At 38.0% G+C, this 22,765-nt stretch overlaps 1 protein-coding gene across 7 annotated transcripts; it reads right to left on the reverse strand.

Annotated features, from left to right (window-relative positions):
- Positions 1-3,909: 3,909 nt before the first annotated feature.
- LOC113166096 lies at positions 3,910-13,292 on the reverse strand. Of its 7 annotated transcripts, none has more exons than XM_026366055.1 (3): positions 13,182-13,292; positions 11,167-12,803; positions 8,328-10,496 (listed from the first exon to the last, which is right to left on the reverse strand). In XM_026366055.1, exon 3 carries the CDS (start codon positions 10,468-10,470, stop codon positions 9,211-9,213), a length of 1,260 nt encoding a protein of 419 aa, XP_026221840.1. In that variant the 5' UTR covers positions 10,471-10,496; positions 11,167-12,803; positions 13,182-13,292; the 3' UTR covers positions 8,328-9,210. The 7 variants fall into 5 exon arrangements, 5 of the variants coding, with proteins under 5 accessions (XP_026221839.1, XP_026221841.1, XP_026221842.1 ...); XM_026366056.1 differs by having other exon boundaries at positions 12,047-12,803; XM_026366054.2 differs by adding an exon at positions 3,910-7,426 and having other exon boundaries at positions 8,849-12,803.
- Positions 13,293-22,765: the final 9,473 nt, after the last annotated feature.

A 22,765-nucleotide genomic window follows, 5' to 3' on the forward strand; every position in this document is an offset into this window, starting at 1 on the left:
GAGGAGATCTACAGTGAGTCTACGGCTGTTTCATTTGATACTTTTAAAGGATCTTGTCCTCTATTTGTAGCTCCCTCCCTGTCATCTCATTTGTTTGTGTTTGCCTGTGAATAAGCATCAATTTTTTGGCCAGTCTTGTGAGGACGGGGGAGGATTCATTTGTAAATAAAGGATGCATTAAATTGATTCACTTTTTAAACCTTCATATTTGACGCTCTAAAATAGATTTTGGATGGAGCATCATTAAACATCGCTGGCTTTGTTTGCATTCTCACCATCACAATCTGGAGGAGACAGATGGACCCCTGCCTCCCACACAATTATGCTACATACTGTGCACACACTGCACACACACACACACACACACACATGAACCTGCATCTGTGTATTGTGGATGATCCAACCAATGCGGCCACCAGTTTGGGTTTCAGTTAACTTTTAACACAAGGGCTCCAGCTAGTGAAAAGATTCATTTGGTGACAAAACAGGGATTGCTGCTCCTCTCTCTGGAGACATAAAACTACCTAATGCCTTTAGTTCAGAGGAGCACTACAAGAATATGTACAGAGAACAAGGCAAAACAAATAGCAACTGCAAAAAGGCCAAATTGATGGTTATTTTCTTTGTGTAACCTTTAAGGTTACGGATTTAAAATGCCAGAAGCTAAAAACAAAAAACAAAAATAAACACACACACACACCCACCAAAACTGTGCAGCAATATAGCACAGCACTACATGACCTGTCATATGAAAACTGAAGTACCTGAAGTATTTGTATGCGTTTAGCTTCAGTTACATGTTTCTCAGATAAATGCCTCCTCTGCAGTGTGGCCAAATCCGGATGCTTGGAGTGAATTGTCCAAATTGTCCTTAGATACAATAAATTCCTGTTTTGTTTCATCTGTGCATAATACCGGATTAAAATGTGTTGGCAGACTGAAGGCAAGTTGAGAAGAGAAAACAGACACAAGCATGGCTGGGTTTGGGCCCACTTCTGATAATGGCGAACAGAGCACGCCAGCTTGGCCTTTAACCTAATTACAAACCCCCTTTTCCTGTCCTTCTTGGAAATATAGTGTGTGGTTGACTTGCTGTGTTGTCTCCACTGTGCTATCCATGCTAGGTGAGGTATATATTACGCTGCCTTTTCATACAAACAGACTGTCTCTGTGTTTATTCTAACAGTACATACATCCGTGTTTATACATCCAGGATTGGGCTGAGCGATGGAGGTTTTCTAAATCTGGTGTCCTGCATGAAGTTATGAACACGTGGACTTGTGATCAAAGAGATCAAGATGTATTCTTTAAAGATCATTAAAGATTTAGTAAAGAATAAAATCGCTGTCTTCCTTCAACTTCACCCTTTGTGCCCACAAACTCTTGTGGCTAACGTTTTGGAAATATGCTATGTTTAAGTTTTATATCGTTGTTGATCCCTTTAAAGAAAAAAACAAAGAAAATCTACTGATAAAGTTGTTCACTTATTTGATCTTTGGTCTGTGTCTCATTTCATCTACTGTAGACATCTGTTCAACATGTGACATATTCTCATTTCAGCACAAAGTAAAAAAAAAAAAAAAAAAAACTCCCAGTGAGACTTTTGTGAAATTGGAGTTTGCTAATGAGTTGTTTTGATCCAATGGTTCAGCTGTTAAGCACATTTGTGAATTTTGGATTTGTGGTCTCCCTCGTTGGCATGCCTGGGTTTTTCAGTGATCAGATTGCGTCCTGGTTTCAATCTTCACCCCTGTGTGCAGCACAGAGTCATTTTCCCTCTGTTTCCAAACACTAAACTTTTGTGGTTTGTGTATTCAGCTTCTAAATTATACACATTAATACGCAGTATGCTTTCCAATACTGAAAAGCAGAGGGCTGAATGAATCCAGCCTGGTAACAGTGAGTGAGTGAGTGAAAAAACAGCCCCATTGCCCCCTGTTACTCTGCTTTCTGTCAAGAATGACCCAGAGTTTCTGTTCACGGAGGAAACTGCTCAGTATTCACACCCCACGTTGCTGTCAGACGAGAAGGAAAAGCATCATAAAGGAATTTCAGCCTCTTTACGAGGAATACACTGAGGGATAATAAGTCTTAGGCCATGTTCACATCAACCACCACGACCTCTTGCTGTTGTCAGTTTTGTGGCTCTTTAACAATGTCACACTATTTCTTCCTTTACTCCCAGTGGAGACATAATTCAACTCTAGGAAACTATAGATGATATCTAAAGAGACTTCCTCACATACTGCACACATAGTTAAAACTTTACCGTGGTCACCAGCATTTTTGATCATTTACCATATGTGAATGATGCTGATTTGGCAACTTGTCCTTTGGTGTGCGTGTGCAGAGACTTTGATGTTGGAAAAATTCTGAGCAAGTTGACGCAGTTGTGTTTTTTACAGTTGCTGCTTGGCTTAATTAGGAAAGAATGATTTACCAGGTTTCCCTACAAAAGAAAAGCTGAGCCATCTTAGACCGGTATAACTTTAATTCAAGCCAGCACCTCTGTCCTCCAACTTGTGTTGTAGGGCTCAGCGATCACAATGAAGGACATGCTGAATCGCAGCGGAAGTTGTTCTTTTGAAGTGCCTCCCATTTCGATTTTCAGCAGCTTGACTTACAGCTGGATCAGTATGCATTTTAGTGAGTGCCAGGGGAGTTTGAAATATTTGCTTTCAATCTGTCTAACCGCACTGAGTTTGACTCTAATTCTTGCCAGAACAAATCCTTCAGAATGTAGCTTGTGAGCCATGGTGGCCGCTTGGCCCCTTGACATTGTGTGACTGTAGATTCCCAAAAGCTGATGAGATGCACGCCATGCTAAAGGACAAGCTGTTCTGTGAGACTATGCAAAGACTTGATCTCATGGGACTGCTCATGAAGCAAAAAGACCGAAAAAGAAAATCATTCTAATCTAATGATTTTCGTACAGAGGAGCATTACAGTAATGGATGATCATCATGATGAGTCATAGCCGTTCTTTCAGGCTCTTCAAACTGTTGCCACATTTGTAAATAAACTCTCTTTTGACCTTTTTATGGGCAAATTACACAAACCCACAACCTCTGGAATAACAATTTTTATGTGTAATGTGGGATTCTGTGACATTTACGCAGCTTGTTTGAACCAGCCAAATTTTTATTACATCCATATAAATCTGTGTAACAGGTGCAAACTGAATAGCTGAGATTCTTTGCTTTCATAAAGAGATTGATATACCCTCTATATCTGCGTGCATCTTAAATAACAAGGGTCTGTGAGTGGTTTAAGACTCGCAAAATGCTAGGCCTCTTTATCTCAGCATCTTCGAAAATAAATCTCAGCAGCTCATTAAGGAATTTTTCATGAGACATGATGATGTTGCAGTTTTACGTGCTGCTTTTTCTTATGTATAAAAATAAAAAACTAAACTGATTTAAAACTATTGAATTTGAAAAGGAAGCCAGAGAGGTGCTGTTATCATCGCCTCTGTATAATATCACAATGATTCAAAGTTTTCTGCTATCCGCCACAATCAGACAAAAAAGGTGTATGTTAAATCTTATGAACTGAAGCCTGAACTGCACATGGTTCATGTTTTTATGTGGACGTGTGTCATGCACAGTGTTATCTGCTCGTCTAACTTATGACTGTTTGCTGCTTCCTCAGGAGGCCACTTATCATGTTTGTCTTGACATTCCAGACCCAAACAACTTGGTGAGAAGACAGAAGTAAGTATGCTGTAAAGTATGTTGCTGCACCTGTATTTCTGCAGGTCGATGCACTGTTGCATGACAATTCAAGTTAACAATTTTCATTCTATATAGAGAGGTTTACAGTGTTCATGAATTGTGAGTCATACAAATATTCACCTTGAGTTTTAAGAATGACTTTATTAAAAATACTCCAGCAATTTATTATTGGACTTATGTAACAGATTAAAACTGATTTGTCATAATTAATACAGCAGTGGATTTGTTCACATTAATAAACTCCATAGCTTCTTTTGTCAGCTCATCTCAACTTCAGTCTCTACAGTCTCTCCCAAAGCAGAAACATGTTTTCACTGCAATTATCCAGAGTAAGCATGCAGTAATTTTCATTCCAGAGCGTGACTGATACATACAGTATGTACACGTGAGGAACTGTAGAGATGGATTTATTTTTTTCACTTTATAGCTAAAAAATGATTTACAAAAAATTCTGGTACTAAAGACAATCAGTGTGTGGCTGATTTATTCTGTTAAGTAAAAACTGTATTCTTGTCTTGTCAAAAAGGAGTCAGCTGAATTGGTGACAGCCTGTAGCATGACTGAGACCAATAAATATTGCTGTAGCCCTAACCTTGATGGCTTAAAGGCAGAGATGTAAAATCAATTTCCTGACATTTCTATTGACTTCACACATGATTCATTCCCAAATAAATGTCATTTCAGCTTAATTAAATTTTTTATTTACTCTTGTCTGTGTTTACTTGATTTACTTTTTCCTTTCTCTTGCAATCATATACTGCACACGTCTTAATCAATGTCCCATTAGATTTTTTTATGCTTGTTGCTTTTAGAGAAATTAATTTGCACATAAATAAAGGGTAGAAAACTGAGAAGAAAGAAAACAATGGTATAAGACGAACATGTTAGAAAAGGACACATTAGATTTTAAGAGCCTAACATTCAGGGGGAAATTACTTTACATAAAAAAAAAAAGCAGTATATTTGAGAAAGCACCCAGTAGTCATTTTGCTATATAGAGATAGAGATAGAAACCATGCTCCTGTCCAGCCAGCCACGGCAGCTTCACAGGAAAATGGTTTAATTGCTTTTGTGAAGGGCAGTGATTTATCCACAGGGCAGTGAATGAACTGACAAGTGAACAGTGGTCTGCAGTTTTCTCTAAGAACCTGCACAGGGAGAATTTAACGTTCAAAGTTTGCTGTTTCCTCTTTGAAAGTGAAAACCGCAAACTTTTACTCACATAAAGTGAATATTTCCTCCTGGATAGAAAATCAACAAAATAAAAAGCAACCAAGTTATTTGATTTTGTCAATAACTTACTCGTTAGTTTAATGAGTCATTTTACATCTTCTGTTCCTCTTTCATCTCTTCACACTGATGCTTGTGCCACAGGAATTTAGAAATATAATGTAATATTGAATGCAAAACATGCCTTAAAAGCCACGAGGCCACTTTTGAGAACCAATTTCGGAAGTGCTGCAATTTTCAGCACCAAGAGCTATTTGCACAGAGACCATGGCTATTGTTGTGTCATACACTGGAACCTTCTCAAGCATGTTTGTACACGCACCCAATATTTGTGAATGCAATAATGTGGAAGAAATAAAGCTTTAATAGATGCAAGTGGAGGTGATTGAGCACAAACCTCATTGTTAAGGATTAGACAGATTGTTCACATCATGACCAACACTTCTGTGACCAATTATCTCACCACGCTGCATTTTTAAAATGCATGAACACAACGTGATTTCATGGCGACAGGACAAAAAATGTTTTCTTTACTATAGAAAAGCATACTTAATCTGCCCTAATTCAGTTTTGATTGAACTGCAGCAGCAAGAGCAAATTTCCGCCCTTCACCAGCCACAGGGTGAACGTAACGTGTAGTGTGAACCAGCCATCACCCAGCTGAAGTGTAATTTTGGTCCCGTCTTTATTCCCAGCAGTGTGTTTTCACTGTTTACATTTCTACTGTTAGGATTTGTTCTCCTCAGACGACAGTGTCATGTCTCTGTCTCATATCCTGAATCCTGTTACTGAATGTTGTAAAGGACACCAAATATTGATCTGTCATTTGTGGTACATGGCAGCGCTTACATCTCCAGCAAAGTCTTTGCTTTTGATAAGGCAGCATCAGTGGGAAAGGTCAAGAAAGTTTGTCAAAAGAGCAACAGATAAGAGAATCTTATACTATACAGGTTGAAGAGCTACAAGATTGGACAGTATATTGAAACGATATATAAGTGATTAGATTTATGGTTCCTCTGCCGAAGTTTGAAGAAACGGATTGAATATAGAAAGAATTTAGTGTCCAACCATCAATTATCATCACTGTAATCTTTAACAGTAATTATAAGGAGTGTTTATTAAAAGACTTATATAGCAGCTGACATCATATTTAATCCTAGGTTTTGACTATTCTATTTACTCTCATTTACGTTCTCCCCTGCTCAGCTGCTGGGAGACATATTGACAGAAACAAATCCCTCCCTGCAGGTGACCAGTGGACGTGGGCTGGGGAAAAGGAAAGTGTCTTTTGGCAAGGCAGCAGGCGTAACCTGGAGAGAAATCCATCAGAGCTTTTTGAAACATTTCCTCAGTAACAACCTGCTCACAAAATGTTTCTGCAAACTCCTGTTTGCAACCATCTAAGGAAACATACACCAGATAGATTTTTGCATTAGACAGACAGCCCATCAACACTTTCTCCTCTGAGAGGATTGTGTTCGCTTGACCTAAAGCTTTCTGCATCTCTCTCACAATGTACTTCTCATCGTCCCTCTTCCATAGACATAGCTGGATGATAAATCCTATTGGAATACAACATAGACTAAAAATGGTAATTGCTCCAATATTAGCATTGTCAACTGTAAATTCAAGGAATTCAAATGTCAAACCTATCATACCTCCAGAAAAAGCTAACAAGAGTAGAAAAAACAATACACCAGCAATGTAGATCAGTGCTCTAAGCCAGAGTGGGCGCAGCCATACTTTATTTTGAGAGACACTGTTGATCAACCTCACAGCCTCTCTGTACTTCTCTTGGTCCTCAATAATCTGACGCAGTTGGTCTGGCACCTCCATGTCACTGAACTGTCCAGAGTCCCACTTATTGAGTCCCTCATCATTGACAGGAACCAATGGCTGCAAGGCCTTTCCATTATAGAGAGAGGGGGGCTGGAAGGGCACCATAGTGGATCCTTGAAGCTTCATGTTGGGGGTACAGAGAACTTTGAGCAGCTTATTCTTAAAGTCTGGGTCACTGGCTTCCAGGTATGTGAGGTGACAGAGGTGGAGAGGAACTGAGACTCCTGGATCCAGCAACACTGGGACGATGGGTTTCCGCTCCAGGCAGTCTCTGAAAAGAGACATGTTGGCCTCCAGGAGACACCAGCGGCTCCTCACAAACTCTGGGCTGAGAACCAGCAGCACCTTCTGGCTGTGCTGGATGCAGTCAGACATGTTCTCCAACACTGTGCGACCAGGAGTGAAGTCACGCTCGTGGTAGCACACCTGAAGGCTGCAGGACTCCAGCTGGTTGATGAGGGAGTGGGTCCACTGGTAATCAGTGCTGCTGTAGCTAATGAAGACATGGTAACATTCACCCTCTCTCAGTGTGGGAGGAACATAGACTGAGGGAGATAGGGCAGCAGGCTGTGACTGACTGTCTACCACCTGAAGATGATCCATTGACTCCTTTGTCTATAAAACTATTATCAGAAGAAAATATCATTTAGAAATGTGGGTATCATTTACAAAGATTTAATACACCACATAGAGTAAAAAAAAAAAAATTACTGTAGCTATACTACATCCTTGTGTTCCATTGTCCATCATGGCTTTTCTTATCATTGCTATGCTGAAGACACACAGCTCTTTCTGTCATTTCCACTGGATGACACTGTCTCACTATTCACCTCTGCCTCACCGACATGGCTGCTTGGATAGAAGAGGGGTTACCAGCATGCACCATCAAACCCCTTCAGATGATCCAAAATGCAGCTGTATGTCTCTTTTTTGATCAGCCAAAAATCACACAACTTACACCACTTTTCAGATCTCTGCACTGGCTGTCTGCATCAGGTTCAAAGCCCTGAGTCTTGCCTACAAAGTGGTCACTTCAACAGCACTGGCTTACCTGAACTCCCTCATCATGGTCTACAATCCCTCCCGCCCACGGTTCCACAAATGTGGAATGACCTACCCACCTCTGCATGCTCAGCGGCCTCACTATCAACTTTCAAAAACTCACTGGAGACAGAACTCTTCTGAACCTTTCTCAACACCTAAATCTTTCTCTGCACTTAAAACCTTATATAAAAAACACAACAACAACACAAAACTTGCAAACGTTCACCTTATACCCCATGTAACTAAAGCAGCTCTTCCTAGAGCACTTTACTTTAGAGTTCTTCTTCTTGGCTTAGATATTATTCTGGCTTTGTACCACACTTGTAAGTCTCTTTGAATAAAAATGTCTGCCAAATCACTATATTCAAATGTAAATGTAAGATTTTGATATAATCAGTGATCATTCAACAGTTCAACAAATCGTTTTAAGCTTTACTTTAAATAATCAACTGGAATATATTTAAAGTCACACTGAAGAAGTGAAGATATGTAATGAGTTTATTGTTGATTTTAAAACTCAGTGAGTTTTGGTTTGTGACATAAGCTAAATGTAAATGCCATACCACATTTAAAAATAGTCAAATTACCTAACTTGTCATGATGCTACATTAAATTTGAAAATGCAGTCAATTAAAAAATGAATATAAATGTATAAAACTCACCACAATTGTCCTGTATTTGAAGGTACAAAGGATTATTTAAATATACAAGTAGCCTATCTATGCATAAGGCATACGGTTGTAATACTTTAATCACACAAGCTGAAGAACATAGAAATTGAGAGTTGCACAGATACATGATCTAACAAACATAAAAAAAAATATAAGAATTAATCAATCAAGACACATTGGCTGTAAACCTTCACAGATTTTGCTAAAAAAAAAAAAAAAAAAACAGTAACCTGCTAATGTTTTTTAGGAAAGAAAAAAATTAACAACAAAAACTATCATCATACAAAAAGGACAACATACACCACAGTAAATAACAATTTACATTCCTACCTAGTCGTGACACAGCAATGAAGAGTGGTCACTCTGTATGCATAGAGAGGAAACAAAGGTAAATTCAGGAAATAGAAAATGCTAAACGTCCTCAATGTTGGCAATTCAGGTTTGTTAAAGGGACAGGCTCTAATGTGATGCAAGAAGAGCTTTCTAAAGAATGCAAATAGAGTGACTTTACCTTTAAAGTTTTTCAGCTTTTCACCTGACTACACTTACAGTACATGCTGCTTAGTTACAGGTTTGTCAACTAAAATCACAAATAGAATGTCTGCAAGTCGGAGTAATGTTGTGCCTGAGAGGGAAAATGTACTTGACATCTGCAGTGTTGGACAATATTAACACTTGATTTTCTTCTGCGTCTACTGCCATTCTCCCCTGCTCAGCTGCTGGGAGACATATTGACAGAAACAAATCCCTCCCTGCAGGTGACCAGTGGACGGGGGCTGGGAATAAGGAAAGTGTCTTTTGGCAAGGCAGCAGGCGTAACCTGATGAGAAGAACTTCAGAGCTTTTTGAAACATTTCCTCAGTAACAACCTGTTCACAAAATGTTTCTGCAAACTCCTGTTTGCAACCATCTAAGGAAACATACACCAGATATATTTTTGCATTAGACAGACAGCCCATCAACACTTTCTCCTTTAAGAGGATTGTGTTCGCTTGACCTAAAGCTTTCTGCATCTCTCTCACAATGTACTTCTCATCGTCCCTCTTCCATAGACATAGCTGGATAATAAATCCTATTGGAATACAACATAGACTAAAAATGGTAACTGCTCCAATATTAGCATTCTTGGTGGGAAATTCAAGGAATATAATTGTCATAACTATCATACCTCCAGAAAAAGCTAACAAGAGTAGAAAAAACAATACACCAGCAATGTAGATCAGTGCTCTAAGCCAGAGTGGGCGCAGCCATACTTTATTTTGAGAGACACTGTTGATCAACCTCACAGCCTCTCTGTACTTCTCTTGGTCCTCAATAATCTGACGCAGTTGGTCTGGCACCTCCATGTCACTGAACTGTCCAGAGTCCCACTTATTGAGTCCCTCATCATTGACAGGAACCAATGGCTGCAAGGCCTTTCCATTATAGAGAGATGGAGGCTGGAAGGGCACCATAGTGGATCCTTGAAGCTTTATGTTGGGGGTACAGAGAACTTTGAGCAGCTTATTCTTAAAGTCTGGGTCACTGGCTTCCAGGTATGTGAGGTGACAGAGGTGGAGAGGAACTGAGACTCCTGGATCCAGCAACACTGGGACGATGGGTTTCCGCTCCAGGCAGTCTCTGAAAAGAGACATGTTGGCCTCCAGGAGACACCAGCGGCTCCTCACAAACTCTGGGCTGAGAACTAGCAGCACCTTCTGGCTGTGCTGGATGCAGTCAGACATGTTCTCCAACACTGTGCGACCAGGAGTGAAGTCACGCTCGTGGTAGCACACCTGAAGGCTGCAGGACTCCAGCTGGTTGATGAGGGAGTGGGTCCACTGGTAATCAGTGCTGCTGTAGCTAATGAAGACATGGTAACATTCATCATCTCTCAGTGTGGGAGGAACATAGACTGAGGGAGATAGGGCAGCAGGCTGTGACTGACTGTCTACCACCTGAAGATGATCCATTAGCTCCTTTGTCTATGTCTATGAAACTATAATCAGAAGAAAATATAATTTAGAAATGTGGGTATCATTTACAAATATTTCATACAGAGCCTAGAGTAAAAAAAAAAATTACTGTAGCTATACTACATCCCTGTGTTCCATTATCCATCATGGCTTTTCTTATCATTGCTATGCTGAAGACACACAGCTCTTACTGTCATTTCCACTGGATGACTTCACTGATATGTAATGACTTTATTTTAAAACACAGTGAGTTTTGGATTGTGACATAAGCTAAATGTAAATGCCACACTGCATTTAGAAATAGTCAAATTACTTAACTTGTCGTGCTGCTACATTAAAATTGAAAATGCCGTCAATTAAAAACTAATATAAACTTATTAAACTCACCACAATTGCCCCCTGTATTTGAAAGTACAAATGATTATTTAAATGTACAAGTAGCCTATCTATGCATAAGGATGTATGGTTGTAACCCTCGAATCAAAACAGCTGAAGACCATAGAAATTGAGAGTTGCACAGATCCATGATCTAGCAAACATGAACAATATACATAAGAATGAATGAATCAAGACACAATGGTCATGCACCTTCAACAAAAAACAGTAACATAGTAATGTTTTCATTAGAATGAAAACTATCATTATACAAAAAAGACAACATACACCACAGTAAATAACAATTTACATTCCTACCTAGTTGTGAAACAGCAATGAAAAGTGATCACTCTGTATGCATAAAGAGGAAACAAAAGTAAATTGAGGAAATAGAAAATGCTAAACATAATCACTGTTGGTTATTCAGGTTTGGTAAAGGGACAGGCTCTAATGCGATGCAAGAAGAGCTTTCTAAAGAATGCAAATAGAGTGACTTTAAAGTTTTTCAGCTTTTCACCTGACTACACTTACAGTACATGCTGCTTAGTTACAGGTTTGTCAACTAAAATTACAAATAGAATGTCTGCAAGTCAGATATTTGTGTCTGAGAGGGAAAATGTACTTGACATCTGCAGTGTTGGACAATATTAACACTTGAATTTCTTCTGCGTCTACTGCCATTCTCCCCTGCTCAGCTGCTGGGAGACATATTGACAGAAACAAATCCCTCCCTGCAGGTGACCAGTGGACGGGGGCTGGGAATAAGGAAAGTGTCTTTTGGCAAGGCAGGACGCGTAACCTGGAGAGAAATCCATCAGAGCTTTTTGAAACATTTCCTCAGTAACAACCTGCTCACAAAATGTTTCTGCAAACTCCTGTTTGCAACCATCTAAGGAAACATACACCAGATAGATTTTTGAATTGGACTGACAGCCCATTAACACTTTCTCCTTATGGAGAATTACATTTGCCTGACCTACAGCTTTCTGCATCTCCCTCACAATGTAGTACCTACCATCCTTTTTCAGTAGACCAAGTGGAATGAGTGCCCCAAACACAACACAGATTATACAAACAACAGTAACAATCAAAAGTCTAAGAAGATTTGTTTGCTCCTTTTCAGAGAAATACTTAGACGTTAAGTAAAATGTCACTTTTAATGAACATAAAACTACCAGGAGGAAATAAAATATTGCACCTATAGCACCGACCAGTGCTTGAAGCCAGAGTGGGCGCAGCCATACTTTATTTTGAGAGACACTGTTGATCAACCTCACAGCCTCTCTGTACTTCTCTTGGTCCTCAATAATAAGACGCAGTTGGTCTGGCACCTCCATGTCACTGAACTGTCCAGAGTCCCACTTATTGAGTCCCTCATCATTGACAGCAACCAATGGCTGCAAAGCCTTTCCATTATAGAGAGAGGGAGGCTGGAAGGGCACCATAGTGGATCCTTGAAGCTTCATGTTGGGGGTACAGAGAACTTTGAGCAGCTTATTCTTAAAGTCTGGGTCACTGGCTTCCAGGTATGTGAGGTGACAGAGGTGGAGAGGAACTGAGACTCCTGGATCCAGCAACACTGGGACGATGGGTTTCCGCTCCAGGCAGTCTCTGAAAAGAGACATGTTGGCCTCCAGGAGACACCAGCGGCTCCTCACAAACTCTGGGCTGAGAACCAGCAGCACCTTCTGGCTGTGCTGGATGCAGTCAGACATGTTCTCCAACACTGTGCGACCAGGAGTGAAGTCACGCTCGTGGTAGCACACCTGAAGGCTGCAGGACTCCAGCTGGTTGATGAGGGAGTGGGTCCACCGGTAATCAGTGCTGCTGTAGCTAATGAAGACATGGTAACATTCATCATCTCTCAGTGTGGGAGGAACATAGACTGAGGGAGATAGGGCAGCAGGCTGTGACTGACTGTCTACCACCTGAAGATGATCCATTAGCTCCTTTATCTAAAGAGAAGACAGAAATGAGAACATCACAAGCATTAGAGGAATACTACACTTGGCTTAGAGTAAAGTACAGTGAAGTGGTAAGACAAGTCTATCAGTGTCTTAGCGGTGTGTGGTTATTTGTCACATTCCTAGAGTGTGGAAGAGCAGTTTAAGTTACGTTTATAATCATGGTATGGACACATCAGCTGTTCAGATCTTTGCCTTGATGATGTTTCTCCTTGACTTAGAATTTGTTTGCTTGCCTTGTTCCTCACTTGTAAGTCGCTTTGGATAAAAGCGTCTGCCAAATGGCTAAATGTAAATGTAAATGTAAATGTAAACATCAACAGCTAACAATCCAAGTATATCTCAGTAAAAAAGACAGAATTTTCATACCTTTTGTTAACAGGTGTATGACACGATGCAGTAGTGCCTCGTCAACAACAGTGTATAGAAGTAAGAAAACAGAAACGAAACTCAACACATTAAGGTGTTCTTTTAAAGGCAAACTCTGCACTGTATTGTCTTGTCCCAATGGTTTTATCTATGATAGTGACTGTACCTTTAATGTCAGTCATTACAGAGGTACTTCACCCTGAGCAGGCATTTTCTTATCTGTCTTCCTGGTTGGCATGGCCCAAGGGCAATCTGGAAATTCAGTGGCAAATGAACAGACAGTCAGTGAGGAAATCACACTCACAGTAAAAGGTGTATTCATGTTTAGTTCTGGAGTAATGCTGACATGGATTAGCATGTTTTAAATGAAATAAATCTAAATCTGATGGTTTTCCTTTTACATAAAGTAATTGAATCTTCACACACATATAAAGAGCAAAACGTCTATTATCACTGTAAAAGAAGTGCTAGATTTAATAGTTCAAAAAACAAGTTAGGTAGTTGTTCTGACTTAAAAATCTAGCTAAATTTGAACGGTCAACAGTCTGTTGTACAATCATCAATCAATTTGATTTATTATTAAAAACACTCCCGGTTTTGGTACCTTGTACAACATCTAAAAATTTCTCAGGTACTTTAAAGTAGTAACTCTTCGAACTGAGCAAAACAACCATGGTACTGCATTTAACATAACATATTTGCTTCTGCTTGAACCAAAATGTCCAAAAAAATAAGTGTAGAAATAAGTATAATGGGGTAGGAACTGAATTCAAATTGTCACATACTTTTTCTATCAACACTGTTCTCAATACAGACATGAACAGACATGAAAGATCAGAATTTATTTTATGTTATTATTTTAGGCGCATTATATTTGTTAATACTTTTGACTTAGATGAAGATCAGATCACATTTTATGACAAAGTAATGCAGAAAGCCATTAATACTTACTTACATACTTTTTTTTGCTACTGTAGTTTATACTAGTGTCAAAATAAATAACTGTGATCTAATATACTGTATGTTTGTATTAAAGACACATAGCATGTGTTCACCTTGACTATTTTCTTTAAATAACTAAGAAGAACAATATTTTATTCTTTAAATATTTTTTTTTATTCCAACTCTAAGAAATTAATTCATTTAAATCAATAGCAATAAGTTCTGTCAGTAAAACTCAAGATTTTAAGTTGAATTAGCTTAAAAACATAAAACTTAGACATTTAGGTTAAATTTCCACAAAACTCCTAAATTTGAATTTTCAGTGTGTGGACTCGCACCATGATTTAAAAAAACATCATCATCATCAACTTATTAAAACATATAAAAAGTAATATATCTATGTCAAACTGTGAATCTTTCACATTTCATAAGCTTGATCTTATTATTTAAAGTACATTACAATCACAGAGATGACGCCTGGGCTTGCTGCACAGGAGTAAAAGGTGTTGAGGACACTTGACATGGCTATTTTTTCTGTGGTGGGAACAAACTAGTTAAATAGATATGTACCGACCGAAAATAGCTTGAAACTAGGGCTCTATAGGACAGCCAAGACAAGTCATATTTCTAAAAGAACATCATGATTCACACTCTCCAATCCAGTTGTGACTCTGGGGTCCTCTAGCTTTGAGAGAAGCAACCTCATAAAGATCAGTAAGCAAGGCCTGTCTGTGTGAATGACCTGGGGCCGTTGTAATATCTGTGAGATATTGAAAACCAAAGGGAATTTCATACATCAAAACCACCTTCTTATTTTGGCTGACATTAAAGAACAATTTAGAGGATAGGAAAACAAACCGATCCACTTTTTCCCCAAGGATGGAAAAAAGTGCTTTTTTTTCCCTTGTTTGACTTCAGCGTTTTCATAAGTTTGGTGACAATGCACTTCTAATCTTTCAGTGACAGAACCGAACAAGTGCCTCAGGGTAAGTAGGAAAGTGGCTCTAATGTAATGTAGCTGCAATCTAGACCAGCATCTGCTGCTCTCATGCTGCTTCCATGCTGCAAGAGCGTTGAGATGATAGGAAGCTGAATACTTCAACACCATTCACCGAAGTCACTTAATTTACTTTGTACAGTAAATAAAAGTGTTGTTTTTTCTTGCCTCTTCATAAAAAGAGACAAAGGTAGCTTATTAAATTATTACATAGATGCTAGGTTTTTTAAAAAGGGAAAATATCAGTAAAAATGCAAATTCGGCATCTTTCCAGCATGACATTATATCTGTTCAGCCCTAAGCTTTAGGATTTAAGAAGGCCACATGTTGGGCAACCTTTCCCAAGGTTGAAGAGAATCTGGACTTCAAAACCCATTTAGAAATGTATTCACATTGTGCACATTATTGTTAAATTACACTGTATACGACTGACTTAATATCATTTATTAACTGCAAACTTGGCATAGAACAGCATTTCTCTTCACTTCTGTAATCCATAAAGCACTCCAATATCTATGACACTGTATGCGACTTAGAAAATGATTACAAAGAAAACTTTTTTGGCAAGCAGCATCAATAGAATGATTTATAAGACAGGCCTATACAAAGTCATTCACATGTACTGTTCAAAACAGCAGCTCCATAAACACAGAAGATAACCTTTGAAAAAAACATAAGTAATTGCTCTCAAGTCACCATGGATTAGGCTCACAACTTTCTTCCCATCAGAAAGTAATTTAACATGTCTACAAGGAACTGAAGTATGAAATGCTATTTAATTTATATCGTCAGTAAGCTGAACCTACAAACCCTTTCACGGTACCACAGTCTACGCTTAAGAAATATTTTCCATTTGCATAAGCATATAAATTTTATGTCCCACTCTGAATAAACCATTAGTCGTGCAGTTGTGTTTTCACTTTGGCTGAGACAAAGACTTTAAACTCTTTATTAATTGTGACAGTTTGAGAAAAGGTAGGTGGGTAATGAGAAGATGGAAGAGGCAGTGGAACATTATGTGTGTGAGTCTGTGTTTATGTCTGCATCTCCGGGTTTGTTTTAGGAATAACATATTACAGCATCTGAGCAGAGATCATAAAAATGTAGTTTGACTAATCTTCTATTGTCAGCACGTCTACCTGCTAAAAACATAAATTTGCACTCTTGGCTGTTCCTGTCTCTTTCTTCTTTGTCTTTGTTTACGTGCAAACTGAAACTTAATTCATCACATTCTCATACCTTGGCAGACATCAGTGACATGCCTGAGTATTTTTAGGACAGTTTGTGTGTATGTGTCTGTTTGTATAGAGATGAACCACGTATATTTGCACTACAGTTAGACCAATGAAATATTTATTAACGAATGTAGCATCATTTTTTTTATGCTTGTGTTCTGTGTAGCTCTGTTATATGAGTCATCTGCTCTGTTCATCCAGGCTGTAATATCTCAGCAACAATTTAATGGATTGCCTTTACTTTTGTACAAACATGTGTTCCTACCAGAGACTTACCAGAGACTATAGCTTTCAGCTCAAAGCACCAGTTCCCCTTTGATAAATACAACTTGCCATTGGGCAACTATTACAGCTATTATTCTTGTTAGTCCTTAAAGTACTGTATTGGTCTCAAAACAGTACAGTGTTGTGTAAAAGTGAATATATAGACATCTACAGTCTATATATTCATACTTATACTTGGCTCATGTTGTTTATTGATATGTATTGATTTAAATGATAATTATAATATTTGATAGCTAGATAATTTGTGATGATTTGTGATTTAAATACTTTAAATACTTCTTCTAAACCTGTAGAAACCAATAACTCACAGTAGCAGCTGCTGTAGAATAATTAAATGAATAAACAAATAAATAAATAGGTGGAATTTGAGTAGTTTTAAAATACATCACATGGAGATGCCACAGAGACATTTACATTTATTCATTTGGCAGAAGCTTTTATCCAAAGCAACTTACAAATGAGGAATAAGGCAAGCAAAGACAATACTTAATTAATAATTGACTCATTTACATAAATAATTACAATCTATTGATATTAGAATCATTCTTAAAACTCAATATTGGTGCTGCTTGAATCTTAACTAGAATTGTAAAGTAAAGAGAATGTGGCCTAAACCTAATCTTAATTTTAATCTTAATTTTACAATCCAAACAGTATGAACCTCAAAATTGCATCACATGCATGAACCATTTCACAAAGTCAAGGAATTTATAGAAAGAAATAAAGTAATCACTGATTGTGTGGGTACAAATTTATTTGTGACAATTAATTGAAAAAAGAGTACTGATGTTGCACCTTCCATCTGTCACAAATAAAGCACATGTATTTTTATGTAATACATTATTTTTTATTGTCAAAACATGTACCATGCAGCAACAACAGTGTGGTCACTGATTCTGGTATGTTATACTTGTTGTGGATAAAGTAGCACTAATGCTTGAGGCTGGACTCAGAAGGACTGATAAGCTCATTTCTTTCTAATTCTCCCACTTTTTTTTCTTTTTCATTTTAAAACTTGTCGTCTTTAGCCCAGCCAATAATAACTCAAGTGACTTCATTTCAGGCAGTTTCACAATCGGATTTCACAAATCTCCCTGTGGAGCCACAAAGGGCTTTTTCACATCGCCTACGAAGTAGTAAACGTCAAGGCTTGTAAACAGAATTTGATGCGTAAAATCACTGTACTTTCCCATTAATTGAAGTATTATTAGCTGCTTTTCTTTTATTTTTAGTCTCGTTGTTCTTTAGGAGTTATGAAACATATGTTTCTGGTTTCTGGAACTCAGCAGTTCTTACTGGTTAATGGATCATTAATAATGAGAAAATGTGGACAAGTCTAATCTCAGGCAAAACTATTGTGTCAAACAACTGACCTGCCTCTCCTGAGGATCCCTTCATTTACTCGACTTCAATGTCTTTTAGGAGTTTTTCCTTGAGAGAGCTTGGGGGTGGGTCAGGAAGCCACATCACTGTGGGCCCATGAAGTCTCTTGAGACATTATAAATGAAGCTGAGATACAACATATGAATAGACTTGACGAGACTTGAATGGTGGCTGACCTCAATCACCAAAAACAGCCAGGCTTGTTCAAGTTTTACAAAAAAGACGCAACCAATCCAATTTATAAAAATAAATTATTTATCATCAGTGTTATTTTACTGAGCAATTTACTGAAACATGCTTTAGAGAGTGTGATGCCATCTACTTAAGGAACAAAACACATAAAAGCTAATTCAAGAAAACAAAACATGCTCTAAACTATTTCTGAAGGAAAACAACAACTCCATATAAATCTGCCTGGATTTCCACTTTCAATACACTTCTGTTGACCTTGTCCATCTGGTCTTGCATTTAAACACTCCAAAATGTTTTGGTATCTCATGTCAAGGGCTTAATTGTATTATTTATCTTAACGTAGTACATTACTGTTTGGAACAGCCCTCTAAAATTCAAGCTATGCAAATTCAATGAGGGTGAACTCCGTGTCACCGTCGCCAGCATCTGTGCAATCAAACACTTATGAGTTGAATAGTTATATGACACGAGTATGTGAACGATAGGAATTTGGATGTTGAGCAGATCTCAAGGGACTTTAAAAGCTTTATGATGGAATGTTGAGAAGGTCTGAACAAGAAAATGAGGATTTGTTTAGTCAAACTCTCAGAACTAAAAGTGTGTCTCCTACAAAAACATTTCCTACAGACACCCTCCACTCCATCCTATTGGCTCCAACATCCTTTTCTCTTGGCTCTTAGCTCTTCTGGTAAAAAATATAAGGCATTTATGAATGTGTTATTTGGAAAAAATATGTTTGTTAGCAACACTGGACAATAGACACAAAATACTCAGACACTGAAATTTTGTTCCCATTTATGTGACTCCTGTGGTTCACATCTCTTAAATTCCTATCTCATGTATCACTGAATATGGCACCCACGGCTGCTGGCTGCTTCACAATCACCTAACTTAAAGGTTACCATGATGACAGTACTGTACTGTAAGCCAGCCCATATGGAACAGATTCTCTTGTGAATGTAAAATATGTAAAGCATTAAATTGTTGACCTCCTGACTCACCACAAGGAAACATCAAGACTAGTACAGCACACTGATGCAAGTGGTGATAAACTTCCCTTCTACTGTAAGATACATTCAGAGGTTTAAGGTGCTTTTTAAGATGAGCAGTACCAGTGGAGCACTGATGGGTTAAGTACAATGTTATAACTCCAATGGGTGCATTTGGATTTACTGTGTGTGAGGAAACTATGCCATGTAACTGTGATTTACACTCCATAGAAAACACGTGCAATGAGCCAAATCTGATGCATGAGCCTCAAGTAAAAGTAATGGACTGCTTTTTCTGTTGCTGGCCTAAATACCATGACCTTTAACAGAAAAATCAGCTTAAAAATAGATGGATGGATGGCCTAATCATCTTTTTGAAGTTTGTCTATAACAGAAGTCTGATTCTGCCCAGCTGCCCCTCCACTCCCAACCAGACCCACTCCAACTGTTCAGTTGCTAAAGATGTAGCTGGACAATAAAAGCTGTTCGAATCACGGAAACAAACAAGACAGAGAAAATATAGAAAACTTCGTCAGCATGTGACCTTTTCAATAAACAGTTTTTGTTAAACAGTTCCTTTCTCATATCCAGTGAGCGGTAATCATCACAACACGATTGAGATGCGCTGATGTCCCATGAGAATAGTCAACCTTTTTCAAAATCCAATAAGCTTGTAAAGCTTTTTTTTCTTTTTAATTATGTGTTTGTTTTTAGATACATCTGCCAGCTAATGACGGGGTTATGCACACAGTCATGTTTTTGATAGTATCTCATTTGTTGTCATTAAAGCGGTATTACTACAGAGCATTCATTAATTTGTCCCTTGCTACATTTCTGTCTTTATTAAAAAATGTATGCCATAGTGATAAAAGCTATGCACATCAAGCCAGAGGAGGGAAAACAAAGAGAGTCCCTCATTTGTCCATGGGCCAGTGCTGGTGCTGTAATTGATCCAATCAGTTTTCATTTTGCTTCCAATATAAGGGCTATGGAGGATAAAAGAGTTTTGTTGTGTTTTAAAGGTGGTGACTAAATATTAGTCGTCATGTGATGTTTTTACAGTTAACAATATGCAATTAACTATAAGGGCTCATTGTGCATTGTTTACTGTTAATTAACAACATACTCATTTCATGAATGCCACATTGCAGAGCTGGAAATATACGTGATTACTGAGCCAGACTCAGAATCAGTGAATATTAGCCACAATAAAGTTTGTTTGTTAAATCATTTAGCAGTATGAAAACTAAAACCTGAAGAAAATGTGCATTCTGTTAGAGAAAGGTTCTTAAATTTCACAAAAAAATGCAAAGACAATACAAATATATATAAAATGAAAACCATTCTGTTTTTCAAAAACTTGTTTTTCTCTTCTCAGTGTACTGGTGCTGACCTTTGCTCAAGCCTTTTCCCCTTGGGTTCATTTTACAGGTACAGCTGTGGTTAATTTAGAGATGTGCTCTTGATGTTCATTGTCTCTTACATAACTGTCTTCATCTGAAATTCCCTACTCTGTTTTTTGCACAAAAACTCTTAAATCAAGAGTCTGGTGGCCAAATGATTAAGGCACAATCCCATAATCTTAGCACTCATGGTTTAATTGTCAAACTATGGGACGTCTGTCTCTCCTCAAACTGTCATTTATCAAAATAAAGGATAAAAATAATCCTAAAATAGAAACAGTGGCTTTCATTGCCTTTGTGTGAGTATTGACATTACATAACCCAGTTATTGATCATTGCAACAAAATCAACAGGTATCTAGCTCAGCATGTTTTTGATTCAAATGTTAGTGGGTGTAAGGAAATCCAACATATCAAAGCAAGATCAAATATTTCTGAATAAAAAATACTTTAAAAGTGTTAATAGATTTTGTCATTTGCCTCTCAGACTTGAATTCACAAGCACTTAACTGTGTTTCTTCATAAAAAAAATATGAGCTGCAAAGTGAGTTTGGGCAGACAAAAGCCTCAGCACCTGGGAAAGCAATCATTGCATCACTGATGAATGACAAACAGCCCTTTTAAAGCATCAGCGTATCATCGTCTTCTCTTTTGAGACAAGGTTGATTCATTGCAGCTTCCAACTTACACTGTCTGAAATATTCTAAAAGATATTTTTTGATCCATGTTGAATTTCACACTCTCTGTGGCAGCAATCATCAAAAAGCTATTCTGGATATTTTTGGCAAATCTCCGTTAAGAATAATAATAATTCAGGCTTTGTTTGACAGATTTACTATATTCTCATGGAACATTCGGCGCACAGAGTTGAAACAGCTTCCAAATTGCTGATAAACGAGAAGCCTCATCAAAACCAAATTTTGGTGGTCAAATTTCAGTTTCGCCATCGATCTTCACCTAGAGTGAAAAACACAAAGAAGTTATTAAGTATTTAAAGTTATTTCAGTAACATTAGCTTTTATTGTTTTGACAATAAAAAAGTCTAATCATAACCTTAGACACTACGCACAGCAGGACTGTTCTAGCTTCAGCATTCTCCACACGAGGCTGTATCCAGAGCAATACTTTGCATTTATAGAGTTTGTCAGGTGCTCACTGGTGTCAAATCGCTACTATCCCATGTTCTCTAAACGCTGCACCTGACTACTAAAGTTGCAACTGAGCACTACTTTCTAAGCACATAATCGACTTTTTATCAATTATTTTGTGAGTTATAGGATGATTGATAAAGCCTTTTTATAACATTCATTGTTTAATATTTGCAACTCTGTTCTTTACTGCACTCAGTCAGCATTAACTGAGAAAGTTATTTGTCATAACCATTTAAGACCATGAAAAAACAGACATGCAAATTGGATAAGTAATCAAAACATGGGATTTGTTACTCAAGCATCTGTAGCATCAGTAGTTTGTGCTTAAATAGCGAGGTGCTGAAAAGTTGTAGCTATACACATTGGAAACTAGAGTGTTTTAGGTCCATCCTGTGAAGCACTGGACCCAGGTTCTTTATACCTGCCAGCCTCACGATCGAGTAGAGCCTGTCATATACAAAGCACCACCACAACAAACCCCAGGCCCAGGTGCTGTCACACATCTTATTTACATTTCTTTAACGTTAAAGCTGTGGTGTGACTTAAAAATATGGAAAAGAGCGCTAGCTGTGTCAAACAGTTTTGTTAGTTGTCAACTGGAGTTTTTGTAGGAATTGAATAAACATGGAGGAGACAGCAGCTGATTTTAATTTAAAAGTGCTGCAACAAGTAAACACAGACAGCAGTTTGTCTTTCAAAGTCATCTAATTAGAAAGACCACTAAAGCTCATTGGCTTATTATGTATATCACATAGTGTTGATTTACCCTCCTTTATATGAAAACTGAACGTTGGTAGTGCCAAACGCTTTAGAAGAAAACACAACAGAGACATTTAATATGCTTATAGTGGGATTTGAAACAAGAGTCCCTCATGATTTTTCTTCTGAACAGCTGAGTCCCACTAGAAATGTAAATTTATTATATTGTGAGTTTGATGAGTGAATCCTGGACCCTGACTTTATATTGCTCAACTCAGTTTCAGACATAAAACAGGCAAAGGATATGCA

Source organism: Anabas testudineus, chromosome 6, assembly GCF_900324465.2.
Source record: "Anabas testudineus chromosome 6, fAnaTes1.2, whole genome shotgun sequence".
Taxonomy (NCBI): Eukaryota; Metazoa; Chordata; class Actinopteri; order Anabantiformes; family Anabantidae; genus Anabas; species Anabas testudineus.